Here is a 24,515-nt window from a genome sequence, read left to right on the forward strand (position 1 = left end):
TCTTTGAAGGTGGATTTGAGCGGATCTTCAAGGAGCCGTTGGGGCTTGATCTTGAGGATGAGTGTTTCTTCAAGGGCCGTTGAGGCTTGATCTTGAATAATGGTGATGAACGGGTCTTCAAGGGCTTTTGGGCTTGATCTTGAAGAACAGTGATGAACGGATCTTCAAGGGCTTTTGGGCTTAATCTTGAAGAACGGTTGGATGTGTGGATTTGTCAACGTTGTTGATCCAAAGGGCCGTTGGGGCTTGATCTTGGATGAACGGATGATGAACGATGGTGCTTTCTTCAAGGGCCGTCGGGGCTTGATCTTGAATTGGTAGAAGTTCTTCAAGGGGTTTTTGGGGCTTGATCTTGAATTGGTGGATGGTTGATCCAAGGGCCGTTGGGGCTTGATCTTGGAAGAACGATGAACGAAGAACGAAGAACACTTTCTTCAAGGGCCGTCGGGGCTTGATCTTGAATTGGTGGATGATTGTTAATCCAAGGGCCGTCGGGGCTTGATCTTGGAAGAACGATGAACGAAGAACGAAGAACGCTTTCTTGATTCTTCAGGAACCTGGATGCTTGAGAGCTTCGGAGTTTCAGAGCTTCAGAGCTTCAAGAATTTTGCCTAATGATTTTGGTTCCTCACAAATGAATGAAATTGGCTTCTATTTATAGAATTTTCTAAGGTCTAATTTTGAATATAATATTCCAGATGAAATAAGTCGTTTCTGCCAGGTGTTGACACGTGTCCTGTTTGATGACTTTTCCGATGATTCTCGATTTTTTGTTTAGACACACGCTACGTGTAAAATTTATGTAATACATGAACGCTGAAACTTTGATTTATCGGTCAACATTTATTTACCGAAATTTCAATGTCTACAACTATATTACCACAACACAATTAATTACACAAATTGAGGTCCATATACAAGAAAAAAAATAGACCTCAATAGTAACCCAAATACCCAAAACAAAAAAAACACATAAGTTAACCCTAACTGCTTTCCTTTAACGGCATCGTCGAATGCACCGATCGCGACGATCAGGAGCCTACACCACCAACTTTCGCCAAGAACCCACATCTCAAAGATGGAAAGAAGATGAATTTAGCCTTCCAACATATACCATCTCACTGACCGTAGCCATTGATTGAGAGAAACCAAAGAAGCCCGTGGGATCGCCACGGACAACACTGCCAGAAATGGTAGACAAAGAGAAGAAGGTGGTGTTGCCACCCAAGCTGGTGAAAACTCCGGATCTCTACGCACCTTCTCAGTTGAAGACTGCATCACTTCACGGTTAAAATTGATTACAGACTGGAATGGAGATTGAGTTGGTGAAAGCCAAAATAAGAACATGTCTATGGATGGATGGAAGATCTGATATGAGGGCAACAGATGTACCTGTGAAAATCGAGGTGAATATGGAAATCAAAATAGGAAGGAAAGCAGGAAAAACACCAGAAGTAGAAGAAAGAGGAAACAAAGGAAGAAGGAAGGGCTGCCACCGACCCTAATCAGAATTAGGGCTGGCAACAAAGGAAAATCTGCCCTAATCAGAATTAGGGCTGGCAACAAAGGAAAATCTCAAGTGTTGCTGCTGCTTTCACTCATGGAGAGAATTATAATTTTAGGTTAAAACCCTTCAAATTCGGATCGTGTTCACCCCTAAACCCAAACAAGAATAAATAGAACACAATTATAAATTCATTATATGTTTCAGTTACTGAAAGTCATTTTAATATTAAATTACAACACGAGGTATAAATTATGTATATTGTAATGTCATTGCGTCAATATATCAAATGTATACAAGATTTTCCGTAGAGCAATTTTTTTTTATCTAGAATTTCACTCCAACAAAAAAATACAGAATTCAGAGTATGACAAGCTTTTTAGTGAGTATAGTCATGCGCGTCTGTTTATCACTTCATGTATAACATTGAAGTCAAATTATGTACAGAAGTAATTAGTACATAAAGCGTAAGTCTTCTGTTTTGTAGCTAATCTTCAACTATGAAATAGAACTCGTCACAAAAAAAAAAAAAAAAAAAAAAAAAAAACTATGAAATAGAACCACGTGATCAGCAATTTGTTAAAATAAAATTACCCAAATTTTTATGTTTAGGGTTTCTGGGTGTTGGTTTTCAAGCTGCCTAAGTTTGACTAGGTGGAAGAAACCAGTATACACAAAAAAGAAACTATTTAATTACGTCCTTGCTATTACATAACTTACATTAGGATTAAAATACGTAACGTAATTCACAAGTCTATGTTTAACTACTAATGTACTCTTACGATAATTAACCGGTGATATTATTCATATACCAAAAATCAACCAATAAATTTAAGTAGTTACAGTGACAAATCATTTTCATCTTCTTTTTATGCTTTATGGAAAAGATTCCAATGAATATAAGGTCAAACTATTAAGTAATCCTTACTGAGCAGTAATCAGCATCTAGTAGATTAATCAGACTTGCAAAGTTGCAGTACAGTAAAGGCATTGGAACTTCTTACTCTTGATATTCAGAAAAAATAAAGCATACTGTTGATGCACAAAATCAGTGAGGACTTTGGTATAACAGAAAATGTTAAGTTTATGACCTTCGTTAGATTGCTCCGGTCACTAGTGTGGACAAGTATGTAAATGGATAGGGACAGGAAAGCAAACACAAGATGTACGTGGTTCATCCAGATTGACTACGTCCACGGAGTAGAGGAGTTCTCATTAATTGTGAAAGGTTTACACAAGTACATAGGTTCAAGCTCTCCTTTAGTGAGTACTAGTGAATGATTTAATACAAATGACATTCAGAAATATTGTGAGAGAATGATCTCTATTCATAGAAGAGAGTTTCTAGTTTCATTCTGACATTGACACGTGTCGTGTTGTGATTGGCTTCTGATGTCGACACGTGTCGCGCTGTGATTGGCCTTCTGGTTGGAAGGAAACTCTTATGGGTCCTTGACGGTATAACGTTGACCGGTGCTCAGCTTTTGTTGAAAATTGTAGTTGCCCTCCATTGATGAAGATTTTGTTGGCACCATAAATTGGTTTTGCTTCACACTTTCTTGATCAAGAGTGTGTGAAGCTTTTGAGAATTGTGGTTGAACTTCTTTGATGAAGCTTTTGTTGGCACCATAAATTGGTTTTGCTTCACACTGTCTTGATCAAGAGTGTGTGAAGCTTTTAAGAATTGTGGTTGCCCTCTATTGATGAAGCTCTTGTTGGCACCATAAATTGGTTTTGCTTCACACTGTTTTGATCAAGAGTGTGTGAAGCTTTTGAGAATTGTGGTTGAACTCCTTTGATGAAGCTTTTGTTGGCACCATAAATTGATTTTGTTTTACATTGTCTTGATTAAGAGTGTGTGAAGCTTTTGAGAATTGTGGTTGCCCTCCATTGATGAAGCTTTTGTTGGCACCATAAATTGGTTTTGCTTCACACTGTCTTGATCAAGAGTGTGAAGCTTTCTACGAGTTGTAGTGTTTGCATTATTACAGAGGGAAAATGTCTGAAGTAGATGCAAGAGGGCTGAATAGCTTGATCTTCGTACACCATGCACTGAAGTTGTTGTTGGCTTGCAATAAGACTTTGTTGGTGACTATAACTCTTGTTGGAAATAAGTGTTCTCCTAGTTGAGTTGTCAAGCTTAAGGGTTTTTGATTATTTGTGAATGCTAGGAGTTCACATGTACAAGTTGTACCACTCGTCTTCTGGTAGGTGGAATGAATGGTGAGTTGCTTTCATCACTTGGTTGGTGATACGAAGGTGAGTTCTTTCATCACCTTTCATCACCTGGTTGGTGGCAGAGGATGAGTTCCTTCTTCACCTGGTTGGTGGCATGAATGGCAAGTTACCAAATAATATTAGAGTATGGGTTGTACATTTCATCACCTGGTTGGTGGCATGAAAGAGAGTACGGGTTGTACACATCACCTGGTTGGTGGCATGATGATGAGTTCCTTCTTCACTTGGTTGGTGGCATGAGTGACAAGTTGCCAAATGATATTAGAGTACTGGTTGTACATTTCATCACCTGGTTTGTGGCATGAAGGAGAGTACGGGTTGTACATTTCATCACCTAGTTGGTGGCATGAGTGGCAAGTTGCCAAATGATATTAGAGTACGGGTTGTACATTTCATCACATGGTTGGTGGCATGAAGAAGAGTACGGGTTGTACATTTCATCACCTGGTTGGTGGCACGAAGATGAGTTCCTTCTTCACCTGGTTGGTGGCATGAATGACAAGTTGCCAAATGATATTAGAGTACGAGTTGTACATTTCATCACCTGGTTGGTGGCATGAAGGAGAGTACGGGTTATACATTTCATCACCTGGTTGGTGGCATGAAGATGAGTTTCTTCTTCACCTGGTTGGTGACATGAGTGGCAAGTTGCCAAATGATATTAGAGTACGGGTTGTACATTTCATCACCTGGTTGGTGGCATGAAGGAGAGTACGAGTTGTACATTTCATCACCTGGTTGGTGGCATGAAGATGAGTTCCTTCTTCACATTTCATCACCTGGTTGGTGAGAATAAGGGTAAGGTGTCAAGGCACATTGTAGCAAGTGTCGAAGACACAAAGTATGTTGAACCCTTTCGAAGCACAGTTGGCTTATGTATGGATGTGTTGGAATGTATGATGTTTATGTATGAATGTGTTGGAATGTATAATGTTTATGTATGAATGTGTTGGAATGTATAATGTTTATGTCGATTGATATGAGTGATGCTTATGAATGTTTTGCTATGCATGAAGGGATCCATGCTTTTGATATGTGAGCCATGTTGGTTGTAACACTTAGTATCACATACTTTGTGTTAAAGTATGCATGTTGAAGCTCTGAGTTGGAGTATAAGGGTAGGTCAGCGTAGACCAAGTGTTCTAGTGCTAGGAATGCAAAAGACTCAGAAGAAGTTGTCTGAATTCCCTCTTCTTTAAATATTTGCCGAATAGCTTGTGTGACAAAAGATCTCAAGCGGTTGAGAGTCAAAACATTTGTAATGTGTATGCCTTCTTATAATAGCATTTCCTTCAGTACCTAGTCCTCCACTTTGAAAGAGTGAGGCTTGGCCCCATAGTCATAATAGTCGATTGTACGTTCACCCCTGGTTATCTTGATATGAACTTTTATCCCTCTTGTTGTAATGGGCTTGCTAAGAATAAACATCCTTCCTCTTACCAAGAGACAGATACGTTTGGTGACTTAACAAGTAGCTAAATGAGGCATGAGATGATGCAATAGGTGTCTGAATGGCCAATATTTCCTCACTTGGTAGAACTTGACTTCCACTTCCCATTTATTGATAGGGGTTAACCATATCGGGGTTCCCTTGGTATGTCCTTGCTTCGGCGGAGGCATGGTTGTAAGCATGTGCCATCACCTTAGAGTAAGTCTTCCAAGTGTTGGCATTGATCATGTACTTGAAGAAAAAATCATGTAGGCCTGCCGTGAAGGCCTTGAGGGCGGTCTTGTTATCTGCCTCAGCGCAGTGAGAATACTCATGGCTGAAGCGACCGGCATACTCTCATAGTGACTCGTCCGGCTTCTAACGAATAGTATACAAGTCATCTGCATAATACAAGTGATCGGTCTGGAAGATCTGTTGAGAGACAAACAATTTCCTCAATTCCTCAAATGAGTCTACTGTCTTAGGTGGAAGACGACAATACCAGTTTAGAGCTTCGCCAGAGAGGGTGGAGGGGAAGAGAAGCCATCGCTCTTCGTCGGTGTGCATCCGATATGCCATGGTAGACTTAAAGAGGTTAAGGTGTTCAATTGGGTCCTCATTTCCAGTATAGAGTTGTAAACCAAGCTTTTGTTTTGTCTTCGCTTGAAGAGGGGTGTCGAGGATCCTTCTTGTGAGAGGGCCAGGCCTGGGTTGGTTCCAGTCAGGTATCCCGGCCTGATGTTCAGCCTTCAACTTGTTTACTTCCTAAAGGAGCTGTAGGACAAGGGGGTCCTAAGTGGAGTCATGTATCACTGGAATTTTCTTTCGTAAGTTTCCATCGCCTCTTGGAAGTAGGAAAGTTTGAGCAAGGGCGTGTGTTTTTTTCTTGGACTCGCTGTACTGACTTCTAGGGCGAGTCTGTCGGAATACCTCAGAGTCCCCCGTACCTTCATGTTCTTCTGAGACCTATCGTTCCTTCCCTAGATTGGCAGCTGGCCTGGGTCTTGGGAGGGGACTGAGTATTTCAGAAACCCTTGGGTCATTGATCTTTGATCATATGTGGATGAGATTCTCTCGATGTTGCTTTAGGAAGTCTCAGCAATCACGATAAACGGCTTTTGATCCTTCCAACCCTTCTGCAAGGAGGTGTCTTCCTCCACTTCTTCTACTTCGGGTCGAAGCATTTAGGTTGAGAGAAGTCTCATGTTGATCAATGTTTTGATGATTAGCTCGCTCCTCATCAGGGACACCCATGTCGAAGGAAGGTGACCCTCCGTGTTGGGGGGCACCCAGATGATGGTTGATGTCCACATGGGCAATAAGCTCGCGTGTTTGAGTACGCCTAGTTTCGTGGAGCGTCTCAAAGAGCTTCTCATACTGCTCGTGGAGGACCTCATTCTTCATTGCTATCTTGTTGTTCTGAGCTTCTAGCTCATCGACTTTAGCTTGAAGAGCAACCCTCTTTCCTTCCTTTTTTCGTTGCTTCGCACTAGGTGCAAGAAGGGTGTCATTCTGTGTGCTGTGGCTTCCTTCACTCCCTATGTTGGAGAGGGATGTCTGGTCAAAAGAGAGTGTACGAATGGTGGAAACCAGCTTGGCAAAGCTGAAGAGAGTGGGAATAAGTGTCGTTCCCATAGACGGCGCCAAATGTTGATGCACAAAATCAGTGAGGACTTTGGTACAACAGAAAATGTTAAGTTTATGACCTTCGTTAGATTGCTTCGGTCACTAGTGTGGACAAATATGTAAATGGATAGGGACAGGGAAGCAAACACAAGATGTACGTGGTTCACCCAGATTAGCTACGTCCACGGAGTAGATAAGTTCTCATTAATTGTGAAGGGTTTACACAAGTACATAGGTTCAAGCTCTCCTTTAGTGAGTACTAGTGAATGATTTAGTACAAATGACATTCGGAAATATTGTGAGAGAATGATCTCTATTTATAGAAGAGAGTTTCTAGTTTCATTCTGACATTGACACGTGTCGTGTTGTGATTGGCTTCTGATGTCGACACGTGTCGTGCTGTGATTGGCCTTCTGATTGGACGGAAACTCTTCTGGGTCCTTGATGGTATAACGTTGACCAGTACTCAGTAGTTTCGGGATTGGTCAAGTATGGTACAAACACAAACCTTTTATTTATATGAGTAAAACAGAACGAAATATACCTGTTATCTCTCAAGCAATTCTCAACCATAGGAGCCTGCTTAGAGAGCTTTTCTGCTTGCACAAATTCAGCATTCCACAATGCAGCTGGATCCTTTGGGATGCAAGCTTGCACACTATAAACCCCGACCGAGCAGTTGCCATCAAATTCTTCTTTTGCTTCTGCATATAATTTGACAGACATGAATTCCATAATATTTCCACTTCCCGGATGTGTAATGATGAGACAAGCTAAGTCTGAATGTTGACAAAAAGATGATGAGACGGACCAAGGAAAAGCATGAACAATTATCTTAGATTTCAACAAGCACATCTTAAAAAATTAAAAATTAAAAATTAAAAAACTGAAACCATTGTTACATAGCTCATGAAAGGATGAATACGCTCAAAAATATAATAGCTTCCATACTGTGTCAACCATAACTCATGTCCGCGTAAGTCTATGTATGTCATCCTATTGGGAATCTAACCCTCCAAACTACTGCTCTCACTCTCTCTCAACATGTTCTATTGCATCTAATACAACCAGAAAAGACGCCATTGACTTAAATCATCATATTCTATCTAAAAGGAATATAATTGGATGCTCCCTACCCCTTTTCGATTTTAGTTGAAAATATCACAAGCAAACATACATACTTTCTTACAAATAAATGTTACCTGCAAGTTTAGGCCCAGAAACAAGCCTTGTATGGTAGCTCGAAGGATCGCTCTTCAACCAGCCAGCCAAAACATACACCAATTCGAACCCATTTCCATGATTTTCAACAAACTCCTGGAGTAACCTATACAAAACAACTTTCAATCACCTGTAAACAAAAAATGCAACCCGGGAAATATTTAAAGACAGTTCCTATACCTCTTTGCAGCATTGGAAGACACAAAGTAATTTCGACTCAGCCACTTGTACGAAACCTATAGCACAGTTGAGCACCGGAAGAAACTTACTTTAGACAATATTATGAATTCATATGAGGTTAAACACATCTCAACTCAAATTCCCACCAAGAAATTTCGTTTTGTCAACGAAACACAGAAGTAACAATTCAGTATCAACGCTTGACTGAGAGCGGTTTCCAAGCTTATTGCATTCCTGAACCTAACCCATCATTAAATCCCCAAAAAATTACGTCTTTTTTATGAATACAAAAACCCTTTTAACAATAAACTAAAGAGCATAAACTCTTTCAGCTTGGTAATTAAGGCAAGTAAAAGATTTGTCTCACTGCATAACAAGAAAGCAGTAAAATTTTGTTCAACCCGTGTTATTCCTGTGTAAAATGCTCTAATGGTAAATCGTTTAGTTCACACTTCTGGGCAAGAACTCACTCTTGGCTCCTATCCCCATTGAATGGAAGAAGATTTAACAAATAACACGTGATGTAATTTGAAACTTGTCCCCCCAAAAGGTTTTCTCCTAAAAAACGAAGTTAAAAAAAAAAAAAACTGTGAGAATATAAGTTCAAGCAACACTTTTTCCTCTTCTATCATAAAGAATCAAACGATGAAATCCTAATTCATTATCCCGCTCTCCCTCTCTCACCACCTGGGCTAACCGGGGTGTGCGTGTGTGTGACCGAGGCATAGTAGTGTGATTGAGTGATACAGCGAAACTAGTTATAGCCAGTGAACTCACAAGTGCGTATCAGAGATGAACCTAATTCATGTGATGAAGCTGCAAGTCTACCGTGTTATGTTATGTGACACAAGTAAACACTAATTAAGTTTGCACAGAAACTTCCATAACTTCTCTGGATTCCAATGTCTAGCTGTAGTGAAGAGTATCGTGCAATTCTACTGGCTCCTGTTCCAGGTACACGGAAACATCTCTCATGTACCTGGAACTTGGAAAAAATTCTAACTTGGGATACAAGCAATATTCTTGTTGCCACTTTATATATACACCGGACTGCCGAGTAGTGATTATTTAATAAATAATCTGGTGACATGTAAATTACAAACAGGTTTTACACTCATGAGAGTGCTAATGTCCTGTAAATACAATGTTTACATTTCATTTCCATTGTCCATACAGTTTCGACACATACGTTTAATTTACAAATGAGCGAGTGAAGGTTGCGTAAAGATGTAAACTTCGTCGAATCCCCTCCTGCAATCGGAAAGCGTAGGACAACCAAGTTAATAAATCCATGCATAAATCCAAAATAATAATGCAGTTTGAAGTTCAGTTTTTGGTTTACCCAGCCTTCCCACAAAAAGTGGGACTGAAGTTGTAGATGAGATTGTCAAGGACTTCCCGGACAGGCGGTCTGTTTAATGACTTCCTTGCCTCACTGCATCACAAATTCAAAATTAGACTAAGTTTTGGGTCCGCAATCATTCCGGTTGAATAAACTTAAGTGAATTTTAAAGTTGTAGATGCATATCCTGAATTCTGAAATATGACACCGTGAAAAGTTGTTAATACAGTAGAACCTCGATAATTGAATAAACAAATAATGCGGTTATCTGAAGACTCTAAACCTTAAATTTTCCATTTTTTTTTTCTACCTCTGCCCTCCAGACAAAGTTGAAACGCACAGCGGTTTACTTAGAACTAAAAGACAGATACAGAAGGAGCCCTAACCTGACCAAGAAGTTTGCAGCGTGCTGGGTCACTTGAATAGCATCCTCTGAGTGCGGAATCATTGGTAAGCCCCATTCGAAAGCATTTTTCTGCATCTTAATTAGTTAGTCTTCTCATACTTGAAACAAATCCGTCGGAATAATCTAATAAGTCCAGATTTTCTCAAAGGTCTTTTGCTTTTCCCAATTCTTCGTTATGCAAAATTGTACAGGTTCCACGGTTATAATTATTGAAAATCTTTCTTAAGAACACAAATATAGTAATATTGGAAGTGTCTTAAGTAGAACTAATTAGTGTTTTATGTGCCAATCTTTCATACAAAGATGGTACGAAGAGCAAACTTTGATAATTACACAATAGTAGCCTCTCCTCCACAAGGTTGTGAATACATCTTACGTAGAAATCCTTGCAGATGCATATTCAAATATAAAGAGCCTCGAGATGGTTCCATATCCAAACACTGTTATTGTGCTGTTGCTTATATTGCTAAATTTAGAGTTAATGGTAGCATTAAAGACGACGAAAGAAATATTGTGGTAATACCTCTGGATGCCATTGGAAGGCAGTCACAGGATAGTTGTATGCGTGTGCTGTGGACACATAGACCTGGCATTAGTGTTATTGCAGCAGTTAGAATCTTCTGGGGAATAAAATGAATTGGGGAACTTGACTAGAGAGATGTTTCATAACATGATGAAACCACATAACCAAACGAGATAATTACATTCAGTACCTTATCATCTTCATCCGTACAAGTTGTCAAGATCTTAAAGAAACTCGACAGATTCTCGTTCTCGATAAGCCTCTCTGGTGAGATACCATACTGTTGCGTGGAATCATTACAAACTTATGTTAGATAACCTAAACCATGCTTTCTAAGCATAAGCATAACCATATGGATAAGAGCAGCAGAAAAACAAAATGCATGGTACGAGAAGCATAAATCAAACAGTAAACAGAAAGAATGAAACTCATAATTACTCATAATCCAAGATATTCTCAAAACACAGTCATTTGTCTCATCAATCTTGTCGATGACTCGACAAACTCAGAATCATAATGAAACAATCTAAACTTCTCAACCGAAGTTAATTATATATGTTTTGAAGTGGTTTTGCCTTTGCTAAATGAAAAAACAAACTGAACAATTATAAGATTTGACCAAGTAAATGGTTTTCGATTTGATAATTCAGGATCAAACCATGCATAAATGATATATTTGATAACTATGTCTAGCTTCAAGGAAGGAGCCTTCAGATTAGAACTCACTTTATGGTTTTGCATTACAAGACAATCTGTACTCAACTTCTTAAGCAAGTCCGGAGGAAATCTGCAAAAGTAAAAAAATTAATTTAGTGGCTGAAGAAGTTAAATCACCCTGGATGTACAGTAACACATAAGAAACTTCCATACAAATTCATAGAACATCAACCCTCCTCCTTAATAATTAGAACGAAGGTCATAAAGATCAGACAAAGATGATGTCTAGCATGCTCTATTGATGTCTACTCCGCTTAACCCTACTGATTAGGCTGAAGTACATAAATTTCTCGTGTTCAGTCCTATTTAAGGGAATGTTCCTCTTTAAAATCTGTGATGAGCATGCTAGCTGCAGGGAAGCCAACTCTAATGATGGTTGGGTTTTTCATAAAGATAGATATTTAATTTTATAAGAATCAAACAAAAAAATACAGAAGATAGATTAGAATCCTCCCCCCCCCCCCAAAAAAAAAATTGAGTCAGGAAAACCACATTCCAAGATTTATACCTTTGAAAAACAGTTCCTTCAATAACGGCGTTCTCAGTAAATTGTAAAGTTGAGGCCGCATCTACTGCACTGAATGACTCCAGAATTTTCTTGTTCTAGAAGGAAGAAAAACTCCGCCGTGTAAGTTTATCTTACATTGCCGGTCCCAAGCCCGGATAAAGGAGGAGGGGGAGGGCGTCAGGTAGTCGACAGCCGGCACTCCATGATCACGTCGAATCCTTATGAAAATGAATCCAGAACGAAATCGCGCTAAAGTTAGGGCGTCACCTGTAAGTGGCGTGCTGTGTGGCCTGAGCACAGTGATAAGTGAGCAAGGGTCGCTGTATCTCCATCGGCACCCGGATACAGTGTTAAATGAGCAAGGGGGCTATAGAAACTTCTTTTCGAACGACTCCACTCAAAGTTGTTTGGGAGCATATGCTCCTATCAACTTTACACGGGACACACAAAAGAAGTACTTTGATCCTATTAGACGGGGAAGGGTGAAGAAGCTAGGACAGAAGGGTAGAGTTCAAGAGAGCAAAATGCGTTTAGGAACGTGGAATATAGGAACCTTGACGGGAAAATCTATGGAAGTAGTAGAAGTTATGGTGAGGAGAAGGATAAATATTATGTGCCTACAAGAAACTAAGTGGGTTGGTCGTAAGGCAAAGGATCTAGAAAACTCAGGGTTTAAACTATGGTATTCGGGCACAAATAGAATGAGAAACGGTGTTGGCATCATCGTGGACAAGACCTTGACACAAGATGTTGTAGATGTCAAGAGGGTAGGAGATAGAATCATGGCAATCAAGATTGTAATAGGACAAGAACTTATCAATGTGATTAGTGCGTACGCACCTCAAGTAGGGTTGGATACGAGTTCGAAGGAGAAATTTTGGGAAGACCTTGGAGACTTGGTGCAAGGAATTGCTCAGACGGAGAAGTTATTTATAGGAGGAGATTTAAATGGACACGTGGGCAGGGAGACAGGCAACTATGGAGGTTTTCATGGTGGCCATGGTTTTGGGGAGAGAAACGAGGATGGGGAAGCTATCTTGGATTTTGCAATGGCATATGATCTCTTCTTAGCCAACACCTTCTTTAAGAAGAGAGAAGAACATGTGATCACCTACAAGAGTGGGTCGTCAAAAACACAAATAGATTTTCTTCTAATGAGGACAGGGGATCGTATAACTTGTAAGGATTGCAAAGTTATACCAGGAGAGAGCGTGACTAATCAACATCGCTTGTTGGTGATGGATGTACATATCAAAAGAGTGAGAAAAAAGAACAAGACTTGGAAGTGCCCAAGGACTAGATGGTGGAATCTAAAAGAAGAAAAACAAGCCATTTTCAAAGAGAAAGTAATCACCCAGTGTGTGTGGGATAGAGAGGGGGAAGCTAACCAAATGTGGGATTCCATGGCTAGTTGTATCCGAAAAGTAGCAAAAGAGGTATTAGGAGAGTCCAAGGGCTTTGCCCCACACCAAAAGGAATCTTGGTGGTGGAATGAGGAGGTACAAGCAAAGGTGAAGGCTAAGAAGGAATGTTGTAAAGCCTTATACAAGGATAGGACCGATGAAAATGGTGAAAGGTATAGAAAAGCGAAGCAAGAGGCGAAGAAAGCTGTGAGAGAAGCTAAGTTAGCGGCTTATGACGATATGTATAAGCGACTAGATACCAAAGAAGGAGAGTTGGATATCTATAAACTAGCTAGAGCAAGGGAAAAGAAGACAAAGGACCTAAACCAAGTGAGGTGCATCAAGGATGAGGATGGAAAGGTTCTTGCTACAGAGAACGCGGTTAAAGACAGATGGAAAAGTTATTTTCATAATCTTTTCAATGAAGGACATGAAAGGAGTGCTTCTTTAGGGGAGTTGAGTAACTCAGAAGAGTGTAGAAACTACTCTTTTTATCGTAGAATCCGGAAGGAAGAAGTGGGTGTAGCTTTGAAGAAGATGAAGCATAGAAAAGCAGTAGGCCCAGACGATATACCAATCGAAGTGTGGAAAGTTTTGGGAAAGACAGGTATAACATGGCTCACTGACCTTTTCAATAGGATTTTGAAAACGAAGAAGATGCCGAATGAGTGGCGAATGAGCACTTTGGTGCCTATCTACAAGAATAAGGGCGATGTACAAAATTGCATGAACTATAGGGGAATTAAGCTAATGAGTCATACAATGAAGCTCTGGGAGAGAGTCATTGAGCATAGATTGAGGCAAGAGACACGGGTTTCGGACAACCAATTCGGGTTCATGCCAGGGCGCTCAACCATGGAGGCAATCTATCTCTTACGAAGATTGATGGAAAGATATAGAGATGGGAAAAAGGATTTACACATGGTCTTTATAGATTTGGAAAAAGCGTATGATAGGGTCCCAAGAGACATTCTTTGGAGGATTTTAGAGAAGAAAGGAGTACGAGTAGCATATATCCAAGCTATACAGGATATGTATGAAGGAGCAAAGACTGCCGTAAGAACTCATGAAGGACAAACCGAAAACTTTCCCATAACTGTAGGATTACATCAAGGCTCATCCTTAAGTCCTTACCTTTTTGCGTTGGCAATGGATGAGTTAACAGGACATATTCAAGGTGATATTCCTTGGTGTATGCTTTTCGCAGACGATATAGTGTTGATAGATGAAACTCAGGAAGGGGTAAATGCAAAGCTTAACCTTTGGAGAGAAGTGTTGGAATCTAAAGGTCTTCGCCTAAGTCGATCAAAGACAGAATATATGGAGTGCAAGTTCAGTGCAAATGGAGGCCAAAACGAGTTAGGGGTGAGGATCGGAGATCAAGAAATACCAAAGAGCGACCGTTTTCGTTACCTAGGATCTATCTTGCAAAAGAACGGAGAATTAGATGGAGATCTCAACCATAGAATACAAGCTGGATGGATGAAGTGGAAGAGTGCATCCAGCGTGTTGTGTGACCGCCGTATGCCACTGAAGCTCAAGGGAAAATTTTATAGGACGGCAATAAGGCCGGCGATGCTGTATGGCACAGAATGTTGGGCGGTGAAGCATCAACACGTACACAAAATGGGTGTAGCGGAGATGAGGATGCTTCGTTGGATGTGTGGGTACACGAGAAAGGATAAGATTAGGAATGAGGATATCCGGGGTAAAGTAGGAGTAGCTGAAATTGAAGGAAAGATGAGAGAAAATCGGTTACGGTGGTTTGGACATGTGCAAAGAAGGCCTACTGACGCTCCGATTAGAAGATGCGACTATGGGACAGAGGTTCAGGGCCGAAGGGGCAGAGGAAGACCTAGGAAAACTTTGGAAGAGACCCTAAGAAAAGACTTAGAGTACTTGGATCTAACGGAGGACATGACACAGGACAGAACACAATGGCGTTCTAAGATTCATATAGCCGATCCTACTCAGTGACTTGGATTTTCCAAGTCTCCAACCGAGAAGTTTTCCTCACTCGGGAAATTAAGGGAACACTACCTCAACCTATATGCTCCACTCACAAAGCTTCAACATACAAGCTTCAACAAAAGAAAATTCAAAGAACTTAGCGAAGAAGGCTTTGGTGTATTTAACACAATACGTTGAAATGAAGGAAAGCTTATTTATTGATATCCCCGATAAGTTACAAATATGTACATATACTTGAGTCAAAATAAACAAACAAGAGGGAGCCTTCACAAATGTTGCTTAGGAGAAGTCTCAGCAGTCGGTAGAGCCCCAGAAAGAGAAGGCACCGGAGGGGGATCATTCGGAGCCTCAGTACTGGACAAAACCCTAGAAGGAGGAGGCATCCGAGATTGATCATTTGGAGCTTCATTACGCGGTATAGCCCCAGAAGACGAAGGCAATAAATGCCTTTGGAACAAACCCACAAATCTCTGATGATCAAGTAAAACCTGACCATCAGATTCCTTCATCTGGTCAAGCTTCCTCTTCATGTTTGTAGCATAGTCATGTGCGAGCCGGTGCAACTGTTTATTCTCATGCTTGAGCCCTCTAATCTCCTGTTTGAGACTCATCACTTCAGCCGCCAATGATTCAACTTGGCGGGTTCGAGCAAATAGGCGTTGGGCCATATTAGACACAGAACCTGCACACTGAACACTGAGAGCCAGAGAATCCTTAACAGACAACTCATCAGACCGTTTGGAAAGTAGTCTGTTATCTTTGGGAGTGAGAAAATTTCTGGCCACTACCGCAGCGGTCATATCATTCTTCATCATGGAATCCCCAACGGTAAGAGGACCAGTAGGGGAGACGAAGGATGGGCGCCATATGTTGTCTGGAGAAGGCGGGGCTGCCTCTTCAACAAGGTTCAAGTCAAAACGACGGTCGGAGGGGCCAGACATTTTCAAAGGTGTTGAAGAGAGAAGAGGTCGGACAAATCAAGATCTTAGAAGTGCAAGAATGGAGCTTCTACTGGTGGATATTCAAGTGTGCTTTGGAACTTAATGTCAGCCCCTATAAAAATCTGCACTCGACGAAGCTTCAGAAATCGAAGAGGCGCCTGCTCAGAAATCGAAGAGGCGTTTGCTTTCTCAAAAGCTGGGCTGCTCAGAGACCACGAGGGTCGATCTCAGAAATCGAAGAGGTGTTTGCTTTCTCAAAAGCTGGGCTGCTCAAAGACCACAAAGGCCGATCTCAGAAATCGAAGAGGCTTGCTTTCTCAAAAGCTGGGCTGCTCAGAGATCACGAGGGCCGATTTCAGAAATCGAAGAGGCACCTACTTTTCCAGCCTTGTCAGCACCTGTCACACGCACACTCAGTTTTGCGAAAATTATGGGCATTCTGTCGAAGATTTCTGGCGAAGTAGAAAGCACATGAATCGTACTGTTCAATCACCCACTTCCCACGCGCAACAGTAGCTCATGGGTACCACAGATAACTTTGCCATAACTTTGCCAAAGTTCTCTGACAAAGTTGAGACACGTGAAGCTTGCAGCTCCCACTACATCGCTCTGACCAAGAAGGGTAAAAGAATTGCAAAGAAACAACACTAACAAAGTTTAGACACATAAATTTTGAAGGTCTAGCTACCATATTATTACCTACAAGGGTAAAGGAACAGTACCACTGCTGGATAATTGGAAAGTCCCGGTGTGTCAACCTCTGTGCTTCGTGGCAAGGTAGACTAGCAAACATGCCCAACCTTTACTCACATTCGAGAAAACACTCCTAACAAGATTGCTTGCTCCAAAATCGAAGAGGCACCGCCCTCCGAATCTCGAGAGCCAGACTCCCAACATGGTTACTTTCTCAAAAATCGAAGAGAGGGTAAAGGAACAGTACTACTGCTGGATAATTGGAAAGTCCCTGTGTGTCAACCTTTGTGCTTCGTGGCAAGGTAGACTAGCAAACATGCCCAACCTTTACTCACATTTAAGAAAACACTCCCAACAAGATTGCTTGCTCCAAAATCGAACAGTACCACTGCTGGATAATTGGAAAGTCCCTGTGTGTCAACCTCTGTGCTTCGTGGCAAGGTAGACTAGCAAACATGCCCAACCTTTACTCACATTCGAGAAAACACTCCCAACAAGATTGCTTGCTCCAAAATCGAAGAGGCACGGCCCTCCGAATCTCGAGAGCCAGACTCCCAACATGATTACTTTCTCAAAAATCGAAGAGACACCGCTCTCCGAATCTCGAGAGCCAGACCCCCAGCAGGATTGCTTTCTCAAAAATCGAAGAGGCATCGTTCTCCGAATCTCGAGAGCCAGACCCCCGACAGGTCTGTAATCTTCACACGCAACATCAACTTTCCAGATACCACAAACCACTTTTTCAAAGTGCTCTGACAGAGTTAAAACATGTGAAGCTGGCAGCTCCCACTACCGTGCTATAACCAAGCAGGGTAAAGGAATAGCATTATTACTTGATGTTAGGGAGACTCCTATATATGTCGACTTCCATCCCTAACGGGCAGGCAGACCTGCAAAAATGCTCAACCCTTTCTCTTATCTGAGAGGGCACTCCCAACAAAGCCTTTCGAAATATTCAGCTTTCTTTCCCCCCGATAATACCTCTGTAAACAAGCTATACTAGAGCAAGAATATCTCATATCATCAGGGTTAAAAGCAAGAGTATCCCATATCATGCTTTTTCCCTGTCTTTTCCTTTGGCCTTGTTCTTACCTGCAAGACAAGGAGAAAGAGAGCAATCAGTCAACACTTGGAATCAAGCTTCCAGCCAGGAACTGACTGCCTGGAACCCCTTACCTGATTACTTACCTGGCATTGCTCTCGAGTACTCATCTTCAACATCTTATGCTTCCAGGGAAGATACCGCATCTGCCTGAGGAACAGATAGGGCAAGTGAGAAGGATACAAGGAAGCATGTGGAGACAAGCGTAACAGCACACGTGCCGATACATCCACTACTCTATCAAAAGCAAAAGTATCCCATATCAGCAGGGTCGAACGTACTCTAGATTTGATGGACTTGTTTTGACCCTCAAATTCTTCAGTCGGCCTTATACTCTGGAGGAAACCAGAAAACCCTCCAGCCCAGTTCAAGAATAAGCCTGTGGAAAGTTACTTCTTCAAAAGCAAAAGTATCCCATATCATCTCTCCTCATTTTTCTTCTCTTTATCCTTCATGCTGCCTGCAAGATAGGGAGAATGTGAACAATCAGCCGGAGCTCTGATTGCTTACCTTGTCTGTCACCTCTTTCAGCAGATCCCCCAGCTCGGCGACTTGGGGGACTCCTACTACATGGTTTGTATCTCGCTTGACCAAGCATGAAACTACAAGTAAGCTTCAAGTGAAATTGATACATTACCTTGTGCATCTCCACCAGTTACAGATACCACCCCTGGATGGAGGAAGAGTACTTCCAAAGAAGATGCCACATCTACCTATGAGACAGATAAGGCAAGTCAAGACGATACCACACTCCGGTACTTAGAAGTTTCGTGGCTACGAGATCATTCTCCCACAATATTTCCTAATGTCATTTGTACTAAATCATTCACTTGTACTCACTAAAGGAGAGCTTGAACCTATGTACTTGTGTAAACCCTTCACAATTAATGAGAACTCCTCTATTCCGTGGACGTAGCCAATCTGGGTGAACCACGTACATCTTGTGTTTGCTTTCCTATCTCTATCCATTTATATACTTATCCACACTAATGACCGGAGCAATCTAGCGAAGATCACAAAAAGTGACCGTTTTCGCTACCTAGGATCTATCTTGCAAGAGAACGGAGAATTAGATGGAGATCTCAACCATAGAATACAAGCTGGATGGATGAAGTGTAAGAGTGCATCCGGCGTGTTGTGTGACCGTCGTAGGCCACTGAAGCTCAAGGGAAAATTTTATAGGACGGCAATAAGGCCAGCGATGTTGTATGGCACAGAATGTTGGGCGGTGAAGCATCAACGTACACAAAATGGGTGTAGCGGAGATGAGGATGCTTCGTGGGATGTATGGGCACACGAGAAAGGATAAGATTGGGAATTAGGATATCCGAGGTAAAGTAGGAGTAGCCAAAATTGAAGGAAATATGAGAGAAAATCGGTTCCGGTGGTTTGGACATGTGCAAAGAAGGCAAACTGACGCTCCGGTTCGAAAATGTGACTACGGGACAGAGGTTCGGGGCCGAAGGAGTAGAGGAAGACCTAGGAAAACTTTGGAAGAGACCCTAAGAAAAGACTTGAGTACTTGGATCTAACGGAGGACATGACACAAATGAGCGCAATGGCGTTCTAGGATTCATATAGCCGACCCCACTTAGTGGGAAAAGGCTTTGTTGTTGTTGTTGTTGTTGTAGAAGGAAGAAAGAAAGTTGTGTAAATCATAAAATTGGGAAAAATATATTAAGAATGATGCATCAATAAGGATTAAAAAAAAAAAAAAACTCGACGAGTTAAAAGTAGACTACAACTAATTGACATGACTAAGGTGATTCAGATTGAAAGGAATACTGTGAGAATTTTAATAAAGGAAATTGAACTGTTATTGCATATTTCAATGTTGGATGTCAAGTTGTAAATGGATGCACCCTCACTAAAGACTATTCTTTTCATAGTCTCAAGTTGTATGCCCACTAAAGAAACCAAGAAAGGCCATTCTCAAACGAAGAAACAAGGCACGTGGTAAAATAGTTTTGAATTGCAATTGTCGCCCTAAAAAACAGATGTGCTGGTTTTGCTTCTTTTAGAAATTGAATCATTTAAAGCGCCAAAATGTACAAATTTGATCATTTACAGTGGCTACTTAGGCATTTATGCATTCAAAAAGGTGAAAGAAATGCAATTTGAAGGATGAGGCTGAATTCTTAGGGAAAAACAATGTACTTTGAGAAAGATAGTTTACCTTGCTGATGATCATTGCTAGAAGTTCAAAACCTAAGCAGATGGCGTATAATGGAAAATGATCTCCAGCATCATTCTTCTCTATAATTTTCTGCAGAAAACAGATACAAACGTAGCTAATAAACATGGAATGGAACTATGGACGAATTCTTGAGAAAAGCAATGAAACTAAATTCTTAAGAGAAGCAATGAAACTATCCTAAGAGAATTTACTGGAAATCTTTATGATGCAGAGAGCCCTGAAGCATCTTAGGTTAGCCAACGATGACTGTCATGTTTCTAAATCTAATGCAAAAAGATTGAACTTTGACCTCTAAACCGCTATTTAGTGGTTAGGCTGACCATTCCATCTAACGAGTATCTATCAAATTTTCTTTTGCCTAGTGTTGGCTGGCAAACAGAGAATGATCCTTCATGCTGATGATCATGGGCAATGACATGATATTGGGATTGGTATGATGTCAATTTTGACCTCTAAAAACCAAAACCCTATTAAGAATCATGATTCTTATGCTGCCATGTCCCGCCAATACTAAACTGATCGAGTAACGATTTAGATCAATTTAAGTTTGAACGAAAGGTTGGAGTGTTTTTTTGTTCATAAAACTGAGTCCAGAGGAGCAACTAAAGCACATCAAGGGGTTGAGGCATGTTCTGCAATGACCAATTTTCTATGTAGAAAGTAGTCTTCTGTTTGTTTAGCAGAAAATTGACCCCGTAGTATATAAAAGTTAGATTTAAATGGTCTGCTTGGCAAACCAGGACTATAATGTTAGTGTAGATCATACACTAAAGGGTTACTATATCAAGCACTAAATTACCTTAAATATTCTCTCGGCAACGTCATAGTACAAACCACTTTTAGCCCATCCTCCGGTGAAAAGCACGCCATTGACGAGGTCAAGCTTCTGCAAAGCAGCATTATATAGTGAGCAACATAACAAAATCACCGCTACAGGCCGGCTTAGTTTATATATGCACACATATTGGAACTTGAATAAATGAACAGCCAGTATTCACACCAGCTTCAATTTTTTATTCTTAGCCCCAAAAACAAAAGAAAGCTTCCGAATTTCGATTAGAAAGGCCAATACAAATACTGGGTCGTTTTTATAAATGTGGTTTCTCCAGCTAAAACAAAAGAGCCTATACATATATCATATGCCAATTTTAAGGCTTTTGAAAATTTAAGCACTTCTTCCGAGTAAAGTTAACTCAACCCATGATGTGCTTCTTTGAAAAGCAGCTTTTACGTAAGCAACACAGAAGCAACTTCTATAAAAAGCTCGATTTGTTATGGAGATCACCTGGAAAAGTATATCGGGAGGCTCGTTGTAGATGAGAGGAATAACACGAGCTCCAGCCGATTCAACGAACCTGACGTAAGAAGCTGCGATATACGACGCCGTGGAGGCGTTGCTCCGCCGGCCAGAAGCGCCGTCGCCAGGGTGGCTCAGGATACCGATCACCGGCCGGTAGTTGACCTTGGGGTCGGGGGCCGTACACTTGGACGAGGACGAGTCCGATGTTCCGAGTTGACTCTGCAAGAGAACCGGCACCTGGGCCTTGGCCAAGCTCAGCTCTTTGGACAAGGAGATTAGGAAAGCAATCCAGAGGTAGCTCCACATCTCTGCCGGTGTCGTTTTTGGTGAGACGGCGGCGGTTTGGACGTCGGAGGAGGTGGACTCGGAAGGGTCGGGTGTTGGGGTGGACGTGGAATTAGTGAGGAAGCTGGAGGGCATTTAGGGGAAGAACTGTGCCTAGGAAACGTTTTAGTACGGCAATCTGGAAAAGAGGAAGGAAGAGGAGGAAGGAAGGTACTATGACATTGAGTGGTGATAGTTACGTGAAAGGAAGCCAACAAAAATGTTCTCATGTCTTACAGATCACATAATCACAATTAGGCATTGGATTAATGAGACGGTAGATATAGTATACTTAACTTTTTTTACTTTACTTTGAACTAATTCAAATTATAAAGAGTATTCGAACTTGAGTGTATATGAATAACAGATCCGTGTTGGCTAGTTTGGTTAAATTAAACTCGTGTTTGAATGTAGTACTTGATCATTTTTCACTAATTATTCTTTTGTTTAGAAGCGGGAACAGTTAAGTTCGATTTGATTCATCATAAACTTGAAAACTACAATGTTAAATATGTTTGGTTTGGTTATGCTTAATTTAGTCTAGTTTCGTTCAAAATCTTCACGTAAGCAAAACAAGATAAATAGTATATACAACAATGAAATCCAACAAGCACATTCTTTTATTTGAATTTTTTTGGTGAAAATTTGAACTTTAAACTAGTAAGGAAATTTTCATATGCGACATTTTCATAATCAATTTTATGCTCAAGTAAGCAATTTCATACAGCAAAAGTATGCCCAAACCCATGGGGTGAAACAGGCCCCAAATTCAACCAAACAACAACAACATCTAAACCCATAAAAGCCTATAACTCAAAGAGAGCCTAACTTCGTTAGAAGCCCTAATTCCAAGATACTTTTAAAGAGCCCAATTTGGCCATCTTATCATCAATAATCTGGAGTCATTTATTACTGGATTTGACATTAATAAACAAATTTACCTTTAATATACTTCTGAGGATGAATCTGCGGAGATGTTTGAGTGGTGAATTGATTAAGGGGGTGTATTCAATTGGGATTTTAAAAGATTTTAATTCTTTTAATGAATCTATGGGCATTCAATCAGGATTTTAAGTGATTCTCTGAAATTCTAGTTGTATTCAATTAGAATTTTAAAATAGTTTATTAAAATCCTTAGAAATCCAGGTGTATTCAATTAAGATTTTAAAGAAGTTTATAATATTCCAGGTATATTCAATTAGAAATTGATTTTAAAGAATTTGAGAAAGTTGAGGAATTAGAGGGAATTAGATAGATTTCGTAATGTATTTTAATTATCTACAAATCTCACCTCTTCACATGAGATTTTGAGGGAATTGAATCAAAATTTTATATGGAATCTCTACAAATCAATTAAACTCCATAAAAATCCATTAAAATCTCTCACATTCTCAATTGAATACACCCCCTAAATTAGTTATTAAGTTTTGCAGTTTGATTTTTTTTTTTTTGGTCAAAGGTTACTATATTACCACAACACAATTAATTACATAAATTGAGTTCCATATACAATAACCACACAAGCAAAAAAAGGGATCTCAATAGTATTACTAACTCAAATACCCAAAAAAAAAAAAAAAAAAAACAGAAATTAACCCTAACTGCTTTCCTTCAACGGCACTGCCAAAAGCACCGACCACAATGGTCAGGAGCCTACACCACCAACTTTCGTTAGGAACCCACATCTCATAGAAGGAAAGAAGATGGATTTCACCTTCCAATAGATACCATCTCACCGATCGCAACCACTGATTGAGAGAAACCAAAGAATCCCGTGGGATCGCCACAGGCAGCATAACCAAAAATGGCAGACAGAGAGAAGGAGGTGTTGTTGCCACCCAAGCCGGTGAAAACGCCGAATCTCTACGCACCTTCTCAGTTGAAGACTGCATCACTTCGCAGTCAAAATTGATTGCAGATCGGAACGGAAATGGAGTTGGTGGAGCCAAAATAAGAACATGTCTATGGATGGATGGAAGATCTGATCTGAGGGCAGCAGATGTACTTGTGAAAATAGGGTGAAAAGGGAAAGCAAAATAGGAAGGAAAGCAGAGAAAAACACTAGAAGCAGAAGGAAGAGGAAGCAGAGGAAAAAGGAAGGGCTACCACCGACCCTAATCGGAATTAGGGTTGGCGGCAAGAGGAAAATCTCTTGTGTTGATTCTGCTCTCACTCACGGAGAGAAATATAATTTTAGGTTAAAACCTTTCAAATTCGGATCGTGTTCAACCCTAAACCCAAACAAGAATAAACAGAACACAATCATAAATTCATTATGTGTTTCAGTTTCTAAGAGTCATTTTAATACTAAATTACAACACGAGGTATAAATTATGTGTATTGTAACGTCACTGCGTCAATATATCAAATGCATCCAAGATTTTCCATAGAGCATTTTTTTTAATCTAGAATTTCACTCTAAAAAAAAAAAAAAACAGAATTCAGAGTATTACAAGCTTTGTAGTGAGTATAGTCATGCGTGTTTGTTTATCACTTCATGTATAACATCAAAGTCAAAATATGCACATAAGTAATTAGTAAGTAAAGCATAAGTCTTTTGTTTGTAGCTAACTAGCATATGGGCACATACAAAATGTGAGAAATTTTTTTATTTTTGTTTTTGAAATAGAAGGAGAGAGGAAGAGAGTGATAGAGAATGTGAGAGTGGGAAATTTTTATTTTATATTTTATTCATTTTTATTTTTAATTAGAGATATGTCAAAATTAAATGTAGGTGAGACTTTAAAAAAAAAAGCAAAATTTGGTTGTGTAAAATTACATTTCTGCCCCATATTTCTTATTCATGTTATGTTTTAATTAGAGGGTTAAATTGGTAATTTCATAGAATTTTGGTTGACAATGAGTGACACACCCCGACCCGAAAGGTCCA

At 40.3% G+C, this 24,515-nt stretch overlaps 1 protein-coding gene and 1 long non-coding RNA gene across 2 annotated transcripts; both read right to left on the minus strand.

Moving 5' to 3' along the window:
• Positions 1-7,343: 7,343 nt before the first annotated feature.
• LOC139194284 (uncharacterized) lies at positions 7,344-8,270 on the minus strand. Its single transcript, XR_011579045.1, has 3 exons — positions 8,199-8,270; positions 8,000-8,124; positions 7,344-7,501 (listed from the first exon to the last, which is right to left on the minus strand). It is a non-coding gene; the product is annotated as an uncharacterized lncRNA (long non-coding RNA).
• A 979-nt stretch (positions 8,271-9,249) lies between these two features.
• On the minus strand, positions 9,250-21,910 carry LOC103418191 (gamma-glutamyl hydrolase 2-like). Its single transcript, XM_029100276.2, has 10 exons — positions 21,287-21,910; positions 20,801-20,887; positions 19,981-20,070; positions 11,695-11,789; positions 11,196-11,256; positions 10,660-10,749; positions 10,470-10,532; positions 9,927-10,015; positions 9,541-9,633; positions 9,250-9,449 (listed from the first exon to the last, which is right to left on the minus strand). Exons 1-10 carry the CDS (start codon positions 21,719-21,721, stop codon positions 9,395-9,397), a joined length of 1,158 nt encoding a protein of 385 aa, XP_028956109.2. The 5' UTR covers positions 21,722-21,910; the 3' UTR covers positions 9,250-9,394.
• Between the last annotated feature and the right edge of the window lie 2,605 nt (positions 21,911-24,515).

This window comes from Malus domestica, chromosome 03 (genome assembly GCF_042453785.1).
Source record: "Malus domestica chromosome 03, GDT2T_hap1".
NCBI lineage: Eukaryota > Viridiplantae > Streptophyta > Magnoliopsida > Rosales > Rosaceae > Malus > Malus domestica.

Excerpts from the sequence above, each read along its gene's own strand:
- LOC103418191 (XM_029100276.2), bottom strand. The coding sequence starts at position 21,721 with ATGCCCTCCAGCTTCCTCACTAATTCCACGTCCACCCCAACACCCGAC. Across the intron at positions 10,533-10,659 it reads GTACGGATGAAGATGATAAG|GTCTATGTGTCCACAGCACA; the intron begins GTACTGAATGTA and ends CACTAATGCCAG. Across the intron at positions 9,634-9,926 it reads GCTGCAAACTTCTTGGTCAG|TGAGGCAAGGAAGTCATTAA; the intron begins GTTAGGGCTCCT and ends TTTGTGATGCAG.